This window comes from Euprymna scolopes, chromosome 1 (genome assembly GCF_053919585.1).
Source record: "Euprymna scolopes isolate OS-2025 chromosome 1, ASM5391958v1, whole genome shotgun sequence".
NCBI classification, from domain to species: Eukaryota; Metazoa; Mollusca; class Cephalopoda; order Sepiida; family Sepiolidae; genus Euprymna; species Euprymna scolopes.
This window is the reverse complement of record NC_136482.1, coordinates 122,528,712-122,543,932: the sequence shown is the minus strand read 5'-3', so window position 1 is coordinate 122,543,932 and position 15,221 is coordinate 122,528,712. Positions and strand designations below refer to the sequence as shown.

Here is a 15,221-nt window from a genome sequence, read left to right as displayed (position 1 = left end):
GGCGCACTTGAGCCTGATGCAAAAAATCTTTGGAAAGGCTATTTCTGAATTTCAACCACAAGTTAAATGCGTTTCCAACACTGCAGAAATGTAATATCTTAACAAATATTTTTCGAAGTCGTCGAGCTGAATATGAGGCAGCAATTTCAGCTAAGGTGGCTTCCCAGCGAGTGTCATCCTCAAGTAAACCTCGAGCCATACAGGCTTTCCTGTAGGTAGGCCAAACTCGGTTACCGAATTTACGAAGATCTTCAAAGCTTGTTGCTAATGTAACGCCCTACCTGATATTGTAGGACTTTATCTCTTGTATTGTCGTTATGGAGACCAAAGGAGGCGGCATCAGAACCCTTATTGATGTACTTACAAACATATTTGATACAATGAACAGAAGCACAAAATTCGACATTTATGTGGGCATCAAAGGTGCTGATAAGAATTGGGCAGTATGGTATGACCCATCTGTTGTCGATCTCGTAATTTCTTACGGTCGCAGTGAAGCCACCATCTTCGGGTCTTCGTCGTCTGTACAATGGATATCCATCAGTATCAGTCTGTGTCTCACTAATAAACTGGCGAGGATACCTTTTTGTGCATATCCTGTTGTCTTTAACACATGGTAAGTCTCTTCTAAAACCAGGGCCGCATGGTCCATGAATCATATGCACCGTTATCATGTTATATAAATCCCTGTCAACAGACGGATCTGGTAGTTCTGCAGAGATGATTTTATCAATGTCATTCGAACATATATTATCCACGAGCCAAATTAGGATATCAGCATGAGGAAGACCTTTTTCTGCCATTCGATTGTATACATGTTTCCTCGGACAGGTCCAAAAATCTCATCTAGTTTTATCAAATCCATAAATTTTTTAAGTTTCAAGTGAAATACTCTTGCTAAGATATCATGACGGTTTGTAGTTGATTGGCCCTTGAAAAGTTCAACGTGGGCTTCCTTCCAATTTGGATTACATCTGAAGGCTATAAACAAAGCAGGCCTACCGTAGTGCCTCACAATTGTCATCGCATCCTGAGTCCTTTCGTGCATATAGCGGGGTCCACCAGTAAATGTGGAGGGCAGAATACAAAGCTTACCTAGATTGTTTGGATCTGCATCTCTGTTAAGACCATCCCTCAAATGTATGTAGCTGTCGCAACGCAATTTTGCCTGATTATTTCTGATGTAGCATAGGCGTTCTGATTCCATTTTAGCACACATGTCAGTAGCATACTGATTGTAAAGGTCTTGAAACCGATGTAAATGATTGAAATAAATATTTCTATTGTTGTTATTATCATTATTATTATTAGTAGTAGTATTATAATCACCAGTATCATTATTCTGGTCACTGTTATCCTTTTGGTCCCGAATCATAAATCTGTAAGCATAGAAATCCTTACAAGAAACTGTTTTGGAAAAATTATATTCCAAAGTAGATGGGTCAAATTGAGGAATTCCAAAGTGGTAACCATCTTCTCCACGAACAAACATTAAAGGATATTGAAGCGCATCGTATGATCTGTGAGTTTCGTTTATGCGCTGGAGACCAGCATCCCGGTGTCTGATGACAATATCTCGAGAATGGTGTTGGTCACCACTAAGAAGTATTGCGATTTCATTAAAAGAAGGAGCATTAAACCGACCTGCATGTTCAGTGGATGGTCGGTTGTCTGCATCGATGACAATGCTAAAATTATCAGCAGGATTTAATTCTAGAGCATATTTGAAGCTCCGTACATAGTTGTTGTATTCATGAAGCATACTTTGAAGGTCCCAAATCAATTTTAGTCGATTGTTGGAAGTGATTGTGTCATTGTTGCAGGCAAATGCAAATGAATTCCTTCTTTGAGCTTGTTTCAGATAGTCTGACATGAAGTAAACTTGAAGAAATTGAGGTGCCTCATTTTCAGTTGGCTGAAGAGATCCAATCAGATGGTACACCTGACCCTGTACTTTGAATGTTGGCATAAACCCCCCTTCATATTGGTAACTGAATCCGAAAGACGTCATTTGAAAGGCAAAATTGTATTGCCTTATTTCTTTCAAGAAGGTTCTTGATTCAGGATTTGAACCTGTGAGTAAGCGTAGTAGCGGTTGTGGAGGTTCTTCAAGAAGTGGGAGTTTCACCTTGCCATTTGAACAGCATATTCCCGCTGGCTCACTTGGCCATCTTTTCGCGAGACAATGGAAGCATTTCTTATACATGTGAATGTTACTCCTTTAATTTAGGTAAATGGGGAGATTGGCGTGCAGTGAACCGTCTAATGTTGCGATTAAGAAAGTACTTGTTGAAGGCCCAGGCAAATTTAAATTATCATCAATTGCCGTCGAAGCTGCAAAGAAGGAAGAAGCACCCCTAACCGAATGACCCAAACGACCATTTTCAACAAATACGTCCCTAGCATTCCCTGGGTGTTCGGCAATGTCGTAGGGCACATTAACTGTTGATTGTTGCGCCATGCGACGTCTTTTCATTAGTTGATGCCTCGATGCACTTATCGATGACTTTCCCTTTTTGGGCATAATTGATAGTAATGTTCTCCAAATTAACAGCAGTAATATAAGTGTAATGAAAGTAATGCAAAATGGACTGACGAAAGTATTCAAATCAATCGTTTGGTTAAATTCGTTCAAAAATATTTAAAAATATTAAATACAAGAGAATTTCAAAATCGAGATTAATATTTTTTTAAATCTGTAAATAATGTAAGCAAGCAGTCAGTAATAGAAAGTTGTAAGTAGAAAATATTTTAACATAAAAATTAACAAAAGTATGGTCAGTAATTTTTTAGAAAACTGGTAATACCTTGCTTAATTTGCAAGATTGTGTTGAGTCTGTAAAATGAAAGAAAGAAAGGGAAAATTAATTTTATTTCGGGGGTTTAGGTACAATTCATGTGAACTCTAAAATAATATTTGTCTGTTTTATTACTGCGACAATTGTTAAGGGTTGATAAATTTTTAGTTACAACGTCATACCAAATCGATCCCCCGTTTTGTAACCAATAAACATATTGTGGTTTTTATACAATGTTGTTTTTCTAAAAGGTGAGTTTTTTTTTGTTACTTATTAGATATAACTTTTTTTGGCGAACATATACAAAAGAGGTCTCTGCATGCCACCTGCCGGCTATCATGTAGAATGCGCCCTACTTATAGGGCCACATGTTGGCTAGAACTGATTTTTTTGTGTTTTTTTTGTGGATAAATAATATGACAACAAAACCAAATTAAATTTCGAATTGTTTTTAAATGTTTGGAACTTGTGGGTATTAACCCCCCCCCACCGCAGCCGCTGAAATTTCGGTATTAGTTTACTGTAACTCCCGTATAGAAACGTATAGAAATATATATATAGTGTTGATGGTAGATTTACAGTTTCCGCCGCGAAGAAATTGTATTCATGATATGAAGAAATCACGTTTTGAAAATTTAATTTGGTTTTGTTGTTATGTTATTTATCCAAAGCAAAAAAATAATATAATAACACCTGAAGCAGTCAACCGAGCAGAACAACGCAATAAAAAAAACCCAAAAAAGCACTTGCATTTAGTGTTGTCATATTGGTGATCCAGAAAATAAATATATATATATATATATATATAACAACGAAAGCAGCCAACCAAACAGAACAACACACAAAAAAAAAACATAAAAAAAGAACACCAGTTGTAGCCAAAATTTGCTGGGCGCGTTGTACGTGAAATAGTTAATTAGTACACAATCAGTGGTTATCCAGGGAATTAATAGCAATAAGAAACCGTGAAAAAAAAGTAAAGGGGAGGGGAATGATGGTTTGGCAGGATTGGCAAATCATTTTGTACTGTACAAAAATAGTGGTAATGTTTTTGTTGTAAATAGCAAGCAGTCGAAAAGTATTAAAAATTGCAAAAAAGAAGGAGTTTTGTTAGGAAAGATGATGTTATTGTCTGAAATTTAAAGATAATGTGCTAAGTGAAAAAGTAAGTTTAAAAAAAGTATAATAAAAAAGGTGTATGTGATTGTAAAAGAACGTGTTGTTTAGTAGTGGTGTTGGATGGACAGTCGGCAATTATATTGGTGTAATTTAAGCTGGTCAAGGTTTATTATTGTGGTTTCCAGTAGGGTTTGTCTAATAGTAAGTTGTGTTATAATGTATGTAATCAGGTGTAAGATAAGAAAAATAAAATAGGTTGTTATTGACTAAACGGTAATTGTAAAGTGTTTGATTAAACGCAGGTTAAACAGAAAAAATGAATGAAAGTGTTAACGGAAATAAAAATATTATCAATATGTTATAATAAAAAAAATGTGCAGACTATAAGATGTAAGTAAGTGATAGTTAAAAATTTTTTTGATAGAAAGGCAGACTATAAGATGTAAATAAGTGATAGTTAAACATTTTTTTGATGGAAAGAAAATATTGTGTAGATAATGGTAAAATAAAGTAAATTTGCAGACAATACGTTGTAAGTATGTGATATGTAAAAATAAATTGGCAGAAAGGAAATATTGTAAAAATAAAGGTGAAAATAAATTTTTATAAAGTAGGCAATAATTGATATTTTTTGTAGATTAAAATTGAATGAAATAAGTTGTATGTAGATTAGAACAAAAAACAATGAATAGGAATGGCAGAAAGGAAAATGAAGAAAAATTTTGCAGACGATAATGGGTAGATGAATGATATATAAACACAAGAAAAATTAATTTATCGGAATACCGGAAGGTTTTATAACAGTCGAAAACTATAATTCACAAAAGTATTTGGGAGTCTTGTCATAAAATGTAGTAAAAGAAAGTATAAGCAAATGAATGGATAAACGGAAACATACCAAATAATAAAATGAAGAAAATCACATTTACTGTGTGTATTTATCGTAAGTCAGCGGGTTTGGTTGCCATAACAACGTGACGTAGACAAGGACGGTAGTGAAAGTGTGTGCGTGGTGCGCGTGTGCTGGCTCGTAGTACTAATAATTTTGAAGGACAGCGTTTGTTTTCGTGTTGTGTGTACGTGTGTGCGGCTAGCGCCAGAATGGCGAACGTAGTGTCGGAGGTTGGATTGTGATTGCTGATGTAAGTTTCGTAATTTTGTAATTTGTAAATGGCAAGTTAGGAAAAAAAACCCTTCCAAGATGTACAATAAATCAGGCCATAATATTTTATGGTGAATTTAAGAACGTACGAACCATAGTTTTTTAGGAGATGTGATTATTGGATTAACCAATCAGAAATCGTCTGTGGCATATATATATATATATATATATATATATATATATATATATATATATATATATATATATATATATATATAGGGTGCGGAGTAAAACTGTAAAAATGTTAATTTAACAACTAATAAAAGATGAAATCAAGCAAAAATCATCACACAATATCATAGTAACTAATTAAACATTTCTACGGAATTATTTTTCAATATATCCGCCTTTGTAGCGCAGGTCTCGTTCCTTAAGAATAACCAGACACAAAAGTACAGAGGCTTTATATCTGGAGATGAAGGAGGCCACACTTCTTTCCTCCAAAAAGCAGGAAAATGACTCACAATCACCAATCCTGCGTTTTGTTTGCAGTGTGAGAGAGCGCACCGTCCTGTTGAAATGTAAAGAGCGTATCCTTGAAATGCTTCTTCATTTCGACATCTGCAGGAGTCAAAATATCCTCGATCTACGAGTTTGCGTTAATTTTTGGTCCTTCTTTAACAAAAGTGGTAGGTGATCTCGAACTCTCAGAGATGGCAGCCAAAACCAATATCGAGGTAGGGTTTTGGCGACGGAAAACAGGTTTTACGGAATAGAGAATGCAATCCGCGCACTTTGCCAAAGTTCTGTTGTTCTGTGAGTTGAATCTGGCCTCGACAGTGAACATTTTCACGCAAAAAAGATGATTTCACCAGCGTCCGTGCCTTCATTTGATTCAATAGAATCTTGGCTCTTTACAACCTCTTTTGTTACTGCAATATCGTGGGTTGTTGTCTGCTCGTCATCTTCAAGAAAGACAACTTAAGATCTTCTTTAACAAATGTTCTAACGCTTTTTTCGTCAATTTCCAAGCTCTTGGTCATTTTCCTCATGCTTCTTTTGGGGTTCCTCCTTATTCGCCCCCTGATGACCTTAATTTGCGTCCCCAGCTGGGTCGATCATCTGTTGTCTCTGTAACGTTTTACCTCTTCCCAAAGTGTCGATTTAGGGTTTTTTAAGAGCTTGACAATCTCTGGGTTTCTCTTTTCCATGCAATGTAACTGGATAATAGCCTCATGTTGACTCATTTCTACACAACAGATATTAAACTTAGAAAAATCTGGAGCCGAAACATAAAAATATATGTATCTGCAAAGACAATGAGCATAAAATAGATAACTTTAGAAAATAAATAATATCATTTGATATATCTACTGATTTGAAGAATCGATCGGGGATTTTCTCTGCACCCTATACAGATATATATATATATATATATATATATATATATATATATATATATATATATATATATATCGGGTGTAGGAAAAGTAACTTGCTTTGTTACTGATAGCATCTAGCCAGTCTCCATCCATGGAGATTTACGAAGCATGACGTGCTTTCAATAAATGACTAAAATTTTTAAACAAAAAAGAATCTCTTAAATAGTCAGATTCTGACCCGATATATTTTTGTTTCCCCCTCTTTCTTTCGCCATGCATTTACCATTAACATCTGCCATTCCTATGCACCCTCTAAACATGCTATGCGTGTTTGCAATGCTCGACGATTCTATTAGTGTCCTATGACCGAATTTACTCTCAATATACGAATATGTACTAACTGAATGAAAATTCCTTTAAAATAAAACCAAAACTGATTTTAAATATATACATAGAATGTAAAGAAAGTAACTCAATCATTTCTCCTAGCAAACACCCCGGAAACTTTAGTACTGAATGAAACCTACACTCCTTCATCCCTTCTAACCATTTTAACATGCTTATTTATCCTCCACTTTACCGTAAGGATCAGACAAACATATGCACACATTTAGAATCTATATTCGACCCCCCCCCCTAGCCGTTTATGTGCTTTAGACTTAACATGCAACATAACATTAGCTATTTATATTTGTTCTACCGCTCTCGCTCGACCCAGGACTGTACCCTAATAAGCAAAGTCTCTGACAGCATAGGCACAACGCTCTCTTTCTCGATCCTAGCGCAGAAGGCCATGTATTTGGTGACTTCAATGTCCACCACAGTAACTGGTTTGAATATTCTACTTACACAGACGCAGCTTCCCAGACCAGCAAGATAAACATGCTTCAGTTTTAAATCTATTTCTGACCACAGTTCCCGATGGTTGTGCAACGAATGCTCACAGTTCACTCGGAAATGCTGATTACGCTGTGATAATGGTAAAAATCGCTCCAAATTCTCAACCCAAAACTGAAGAGTCATTACTCAAAACAACAAGGTTTTATAAAAAACCGACTGGAAAGTCATCAAGCATCTCACCAGATTTGCCCTGTGGAGCAATATCTATTCTCTCCCCGCTGAACAGTGCGCAAATAAGACCACTGAATGGTTCAAAACGACAATTGAAGCACATGTTCCCACGCGGAGATTCTATAGCTAGCCCCACTCTCCCCAATGGTTTACTTCTATTGTGCAGCTGTCATTGCTATAAGGCAGCATGCGTACCACAGATTTAACCGACATAAATCCAGTTCAAACAGATAAAAGTTTATAGAAGATAGAAGTAATCGTAAGAGAATAATAGCGATAGCTAAGAGAGAATATACCGAAACCACCAGAGAACGCACCGAATCACAGAAATTAGAAAATCTAAAACAGTGTAGTAAATAATGGGAAATCAACAATTCTCCCACTATCTAATAATCATGAGATAGTTTGCACGGCAACCGAGAATACTAACATACTTGCCAGTCGGTTTGCCTACAAATTGACTTTGGACCCAGCAAACCATTCCCTCTCTGATTTTCCTTTGCGGACAGACGTCACACTAGATGATATGAAAATCACCTCTTCTCATGCGAATGATATCATAAAACATCTTGATACCTCAAAAGCATGGACATTCGATCTTATCCCGGCTTTGCTATTAAAAAACATGCTCTGCCGAATTTTCTCCAGTTGTCGCCAAACTTTACAACAAATTCCTTAACGAATCTTGGTTTCCTGACTGCGAGAAAGCTGCTTCTGTGGTACCAGTTTACAAGAATTCTGGCGAAAGAACTGACCTATTCAATTACCGCCCCATTAGTCTCTTCCGGCTTTCCGCCAAAATATTTGAGTCAATAATTAACCAAGCTCTAGTCTATCACCTTACATATGCTAAACTTCTGACCGACAATATGGATTTAGGCAAGCCCGTTCTACAACATATATCCTAAATGTAAATGCTTTTAACAGAGTATGGCACGATGGACTTCTCAGGAAAATCAGATCATACGGTATCACTAGACAAATACTTAACATAATTAAATCCTTCTTAAGTAAGAGAAGAATCCATGTTGTCCTCGACGGTCGTATATCTAATCAATATGATATAAATACAGGAGTACCTCAGGAATCTATCTTTGGATCTTTATTATTCCTTATATTCATAAATGAACTCACTGATGAAATTGTTTCTAAGATGGGTATATTTATCGATCACATAAATTTACCTCTCTGACAATTAAACCTTCAGCCCCCCATAAGACTATCGCCTGTACAGATAATGCTTTTTTATGATAAATCTTAATCACTTAACATGTGATTAAGATTTAACAGGCACGAGGGCAAAACAAATGAGTATATATATAAGGACAAATGAACACATATCTACGAACTTTTGTGGAGATCAGATTTTGGTAAACTATTTGTATGTTGTTCCCCAGATATAATAGGGATAAAAATCATAAAACGCTTTCTTGAAATTTGTTTAGGGTAAAGTTTTTTTTCCTATTTTGATTAGATTAAATAATCAAATTCCCAAGTTCAACAAGATGCATCTGAACAAGATCGGGGTTACATCGATCAAAACGCTGTAAGAATATCATTCAAGATTAAATCAGTAGTTTGAATAATCCAAATGATGCCGACAGATTGTGTCTTTCATAACAGTTAAGTTTTTCCAGCATTCTTGAATCGACATCATCAACAACTTAACAGACAATCGCACAGAATATAGTTTTCTTTAAATGAATTTCTACTAAAAGGAGATAGATTCTTCTCGTCCTGGCAGCTATCACCGGGTAGACGTGTTGAGTAATCTTTACTTTTTCATTGTATCGCCTGTACAGATAATTAAACCTTCAGCCCCCATAAGACTGTCACTTAGAACTGATCATTATATAGCAATTTATTAGTTGTGTTGTGGTTTCATATAGACCTGTGGCGCAACGGATATAAATGCTTATAGCAAAGTCTACTTCTTGACAGATTCCGGAGTTCGACGTGAGGCTTCTAGAGTTTAACAATACGAAGCTGGAAGTCGGAGGTATCATCGGCTAAAACGCTACGAATGTAATATCCAACACGAGAACAGTAGTCTGAAGAATCCATATAATGCAGACATGTTTTGTCTTCTGTAAAAGACCAAATTATAAAGTTTCAACGAAAAGATTTAAGAAAATCTTGATAAGTTGCGTTTAATGTTCTTTTCCTGTTATTTTTTTATTTTGTTTTTTAGTCATAAAACTAAAATTTCGATTTTTCTTTTGAAATCATCTTTTAAGCGCAGCCATTTTTGTCGAAAGAGAAAATGCGTTTCTTTCTTGTCATCAACTACTTCAAGTATCTTCATCCAGATTAATATTTTTAATTATTGCATCACTTTGAAGTTCTTTTTTTGTTTTAAACGGCTTTTATGAATGCTTTTTTATGATAATTTCCACCTTCTTCAAAACACTTATGAGATTATATTAAAAAAAAAACTAATTTTTTTAATTAAGGGAAAAAATCAATGAATTGATTTCTGTTATTAATTTGTTCTCGTGGTTGAAAGATTTATAAAGATATTTGATTTAAAATTGTTAATCTAATGAAATAAATTTCCTTGTCCCGACACTATTTAAGACACTGCGATATCTCAAAGACAGAAATTAAGAAATTAAATGTAAAATCCTATAAACAGTCTTCTATGACAACATTATATGTTCGCAAAATTATTTGTAAGAATTGGTAGTATATAGTAAGCTTTAATACTGCATATCAACCTTGCTTGAATCCATTAATTTTCGAAAAAAATTTGTAAGATTCTTTATTGTTTCCAATATTTATTCGTGAGTTTAATTTAGCTGACTTGTAGATAGAATTGTTGCTTTTTGTCTGCAGAACATGATTGAATTTTGAAAAATGAAAAAGAAACAAACAATGACATTCATGTTTGGTTAATATTAAACCAGGAAGCTAGTTTCTTCATACAGCATGATCTATTAGCAATAGATGATTGATTAAATAGATAATTTTGTGAACGAATGCTTAAATGTAAAAGGGGTTTGTATTCATAAACGATCTTCCGAAAAAATTGAACAGGCTTAGCACGCCTGTTAAGCGTATATGCATCGTGAAGTCAAAACGCTTCATCATTAAATTTAAAATCAAGAACTTGCATCTGGATTTGCGAAACAAAGGTTATATAACGCATTTAAAGAGACTTTCACGCGGCAAGAAACCATCTCGGGCAAATATGCTAAATAATGCAGATGTGGCGAACCTGACGATCATGAACCCGATTCGAATGGCGGAAGTTGCATACTACTTAGTCCATCCTATCTTTTGAAGTCTAAATGAAAACAAATATCGATTGTTGGTTCAATAAAAATTAATTCGACTCACATTGACCATTTCTCTCATGTCAACTCTAATGGTTGCGATTTTCGGTATAAAATAGCTGAAGCAGTGTATATTTTTTTTTCAATAAAAAATACAACTTTTATTTAAAAACATGTAGAAAAAGGTAAAAAAAAGAAAGAAAAAGAATGGGATGAGAAAATCGATTGTAACAAGCTAGTTTCTATAATCACGTTTCTTACCTCTGCCGTCGTATACATCCTTCTTCCATCATTATAAGAAATCATACCAACGGCGAACCTATTTAAAACCAATATTTTTATATGAAATGTGTGTGAGGGTTTTAGGGGAATACAAATTTTCTATAGAAAGAAGGATAATATATACGATGGAAAATAGTGTTAGTAAAAAGACCCTAAGTTGCGGTAGCATATACAAAGTGGGTTGCTAACAATATTTTGTATATATTTTTTAAAAGTAATTTGCAAAACTTTGAATATTTAAGAGCCAACTCGCGGCCATTTCTCTTATTCTATTATAACACTAGACACTATATGTTTTTTGAACCGAACAAACGTTTCAAAGTAAGTAGAACAATTAAAAACGTTTCCATATATGTATAAGAGTAACTTATTCTTGATTTGATAACACTTATTTCTTATACAGTAGAACCCCGGGATACGGCGGCCATAGGATACGTTTTTTTTCAGGTTACGATGTGAAATACGATATGGTGTTTCTGAATGTGGAATACGATGTTTTTGATGCCCTTGTTACGGTGTTTGCCCCACCATACGGTGTTATTTATAATATCATTTGATTATATACATGTGTATTATAAACTTCACTGTATTATGTTGCTAACTGTTAATGCCGTATCTCCGGGGTTTCACTGTATATTTGAATTTTTTACCACATTTCCGAATCTGTGTAGATTGAAAAACAAACCCAAACAAAGATATAAAGGATATCAAATCAACCAATTAAAATAATGCTGGTTGTAGGCAAGATTATCTGCTCTTATTGACTTTCAGTTACTGTTCTGCCGACGGGTACACGGTGACAAGTAAGATATGGTTTCTTTTGCCTAGTGATTAGTAAACTATCAATATCATAATAGTACATTTTATTTCAATGCTTTCTCCGAATTGAAAATGTACGAAGTTTTATTTTTATGAAATACACAAACAACTTATTTTGTCAGAGTTTTAATTTTTTTTATTAAAATATGTAATAATAATCGGTTGTGTTTAATTATTTTAATAAAATATGTAATAATAATCGTTTGTGTTTAATTTTTTTATTAAAATATGTAATAATAATCGGTTGTGTTTAGAGTCTTTTAAACAAATTGGTCCGCTTTTAAGATTTAAAATATATTTTTCTTTAAAAATAGTTTTAGTAAAAGTACAACGCGGCGGAGACCGCAATTTTCACCAGTATACAAGTGTAATTCAAAGAGGTTTCTATTTCGAGACACCCAATAAAGTCAAATGCCGTGGTATTTAGGCGGTTCTACGATGGTGGGGTTGATGCGAGACTCCGGGTTTTCCTGCCTTAAAAAACAATATAGAAAAAACAAAGTACACAACTCAGTCTTGTGCCATATTAACGGGCGCTGAATTGGCCAATCTCTGTTCTGCTTGTAATCTGCTGAAAGAAATTACTTCATTTGCGAGATAATCATGAATCCTGTACGCGACAAAGAACTGACTCACGAAGTAACTTGGGGTTTTTGGTTTGTAAGGATTAATTATTAAATAGATTCCGAATACAAGAAAAAAAAAGTTATATTTACAGTTATGGACAGGAAAAAAGAAAAATATATGGAATGTATTTTTATTTCAAGAAGCGGTCTGTTTTGACAGTAACTCAACGGGATCATTTTTTTTTCGACAACCGATTGTCTCTTCTCTCTTTATCGGACGATCAGTCAACAGTAGGTTTGGCGCGGGTGGAGTGGACGGTCCCGACTTTCGAAGTTGAGTGGGAATTCCTGCTTTCGATTGGCGAAAAATCGCTTCGTGCATCCTTTTATTAGGAAGTAACGTTGTGGAGCGTGAGGAGCCCGGATTTCTCATCCAACCAATCCCTTCTCATTACGTCATGCTCTGAGACACCTTGATTGGCTAATTGGCCACATCACTTGTGCATATTAATTAGGTGATTTTCCTAGCAGAAATTAAATTTTCCATTATACGCACAACTGAAAGCCTTGACTCCAAGATCATATCAAAGACAATACTATATTAACTATACTATAAAAACTATACTATATAACACTGGTGTAATGATTCCCATTACAAAGCAACATTATTATAAAGGTTATTATTATCAGACTTCTCATTCTCAAAGTTATTTGTCTCCTCTTGTATTTTACGTCTATACCAACAATTTGGCCAACAAGGTCGCTGACTATTGCCCTGAATTGTTCATATAATAAAGAGCTTTGATTCAGCTCTGATTCATCCGTTACTGAGCCAATTTAGACCACCACGGCTGGTTGGGTCCCAAAAGTAGTTTACATAAAAGAGTCTTTGATTTTAATTCTTTATATTACAAATATCCAAATGAATGATTATTATAAAGTTTATGAATGGTTGAAAAGTCCACCTGTCCTATATTAAGAAAGTCTTGCTTTTATAATTTTTTAAAAAGCGATTTTTAACACAGAGAAATAGGGCGCTTTCACTTTATCGAGTTGAAATTGATTTATCAGAAGAGATCATATTTGGTTTGTCACCGTATAGCAGAAACCAGAAGTAAAAAAAGCAGGCAATATTGTCTAACAATAAATATTTGCAGATATTACAAAGTTGAAAATATGAGAAAAATATATATTATTTTTATTTTTTGTAATCCATTATAATGAGGCTTCATAATTTCTGTATTCATTTTTTGCGGACCGTTATCCTTAACTTCATAATTGTTGTTATTTCACGTTTTCGCCAACTTATCTGGTTTTAGGGCCCGTTACGTAGTGCCTACAAGCGTTGAGTCACTACATTGTCTGAAGATAGCGGTCTCAATCCTACCCAAAGTAGGACAGAGGATTAGTTGTCGAAAGCGTTACAAGACAACAACTATGGAAGGCAGCAATTACTTGGGATACAGTTACAAGACTCAGTATTTCTATCCCGTCGCGGTTAACCACTTGAAGAAAGCCAGAGGATGAGTTGGCCAAAACGTGGTGAAACAACAACTACGAAGATGAGGAAAACAGTACGCAAAAAATGAATACAGAATCGGGGAAAAAATAAAGAAAATATTCCTATCGAAATGTTGGTTGGTTGGTTGGTTGTTTTTGTTTTACGGCATATCAACCATTTCAAGTTATTTAATGCCGAATCCAGTGATTTTGAAGAACATTTTTTTTATAGAATATATATATATTTTTTTTTTTCAAGTCGGGTTCTATTTAACCCATAGTTAGCAGGTATACTACTCCGGTTTAGAGTGGACCTGGGAGCAATGGCAATTAAAGGGTGGCTACAAACTCCCCAAAGCCCGGAAACTGGGCCTCACTATTAGATATAGTTTAAGGTCATACCTGTCGAAATGTGGGAAAGTTCAATCCGTAGTAATCGCACAAAAAAAGTTTAGCGACTTTCCCTATAAAAATAAGCGACCGTCAAGCCTCGCAGTTATAGAGAAACTCTATTTAAATTCATATTCCCATTCGACTAATCGCCAATCATGGAATTTTGTAAAAGTTTTGATAATAACAATCTGCAATAATTTTTTCCGCATTATTCAGCTTTTTTAAAATTTATTATTGTTTTTTCTAATTTATTATTGTTTTTATTTTAATTTATTATTGTTTTTTAAAAAATTATTATTGTTTTTTTAAAATTTATAATTAAGCTATGTTTTCTTTTAAATTTAAAATTAATTTTATTCAGCTTGGTTTTTATTTTGATTTAAAGTTCATTTTATTCAGCTTTGTTTTTTTAATTTAAATTCATTTTATTCAGTTTTGTTTTATTTTCATTTAAAGTTCATTTCATTCAGTTTTGTTTTATTTTAATTTAAAGTTCATTTTATTCAGTTTTGTTTTTATTTTAATTTAAAGTAAATTTTATTCAGTTTTATTTAATTTTAATTTAATGTTCATTTTATTCAGTTTTGTTTTTATTTTAATTTAAAGTTCATTTTATTCAGTTTTATTGTATTTTAATTTAAAGTTCATTTTATTCAGCTTTGTTTTTATTTTAATTTAAAGTTCATTTTATCCAGTTTTGTTTTTATTTTAATATAAAGTTCATTTTATTCAGTTTTGTTTTTATTTTAATTTAAAGTTCATTTTATTCAGTTTTGTTTTTATTTTAATTTAAAGTTCATTTAATTCAGTTTTATTTTATTTTAATTTTAAGTTCATTTTATTCATTTTTGTTTTTATTTTAATTTAAAGTTCATCTAATTCAGTTTTGTTTTTATTTTAATTTAAAGTTCATT

The 15,221-nt window shown here is 33.7% G+C and overlaps 1 protein-coding gene across 1 annotated transcript; it reads right to left on the bottom strand.

Annotated features, from left to right (window-relative positions):
- Positions 1–251: 251 nt before the first annotated feature.
- Positions 252–2,206, bottom strand: LOC145281321 (uncharacterized). The gene is made up of 2 exons (XM_080132202.1): positions 1,330–2,206; positions 252–712 (listed from the first exon to the last, which is right to left on the bottom strand). Exons 1-2 carry the CDS (start codon positions 2,204–2,206, stop codon positions 252–254), a joined length of 1,338 nt encoding a protein of 445 aa, XP_079988328.1.
- Between the last annotated feature and the right edge of the window lie 13,015 nt (positions 2,207–15,221).

Bases quoted from the DNA above. Each gene is read 5' to 3' on its own strand.
- LOC145281321 (XM_080132202.1), bottom strand. From the start codon at position 2,206: ATGTATAAGAAATGCTTCCATTGTCTCGCGAAAAGATGGCCAAGTGAG. The intron at 713-1,329 runs GTGATTATAATA...TCATCTCTGCAG, and splicing joins TGACCAGAATAATGATACTG to AACTACCAGATCCGTCTGTT.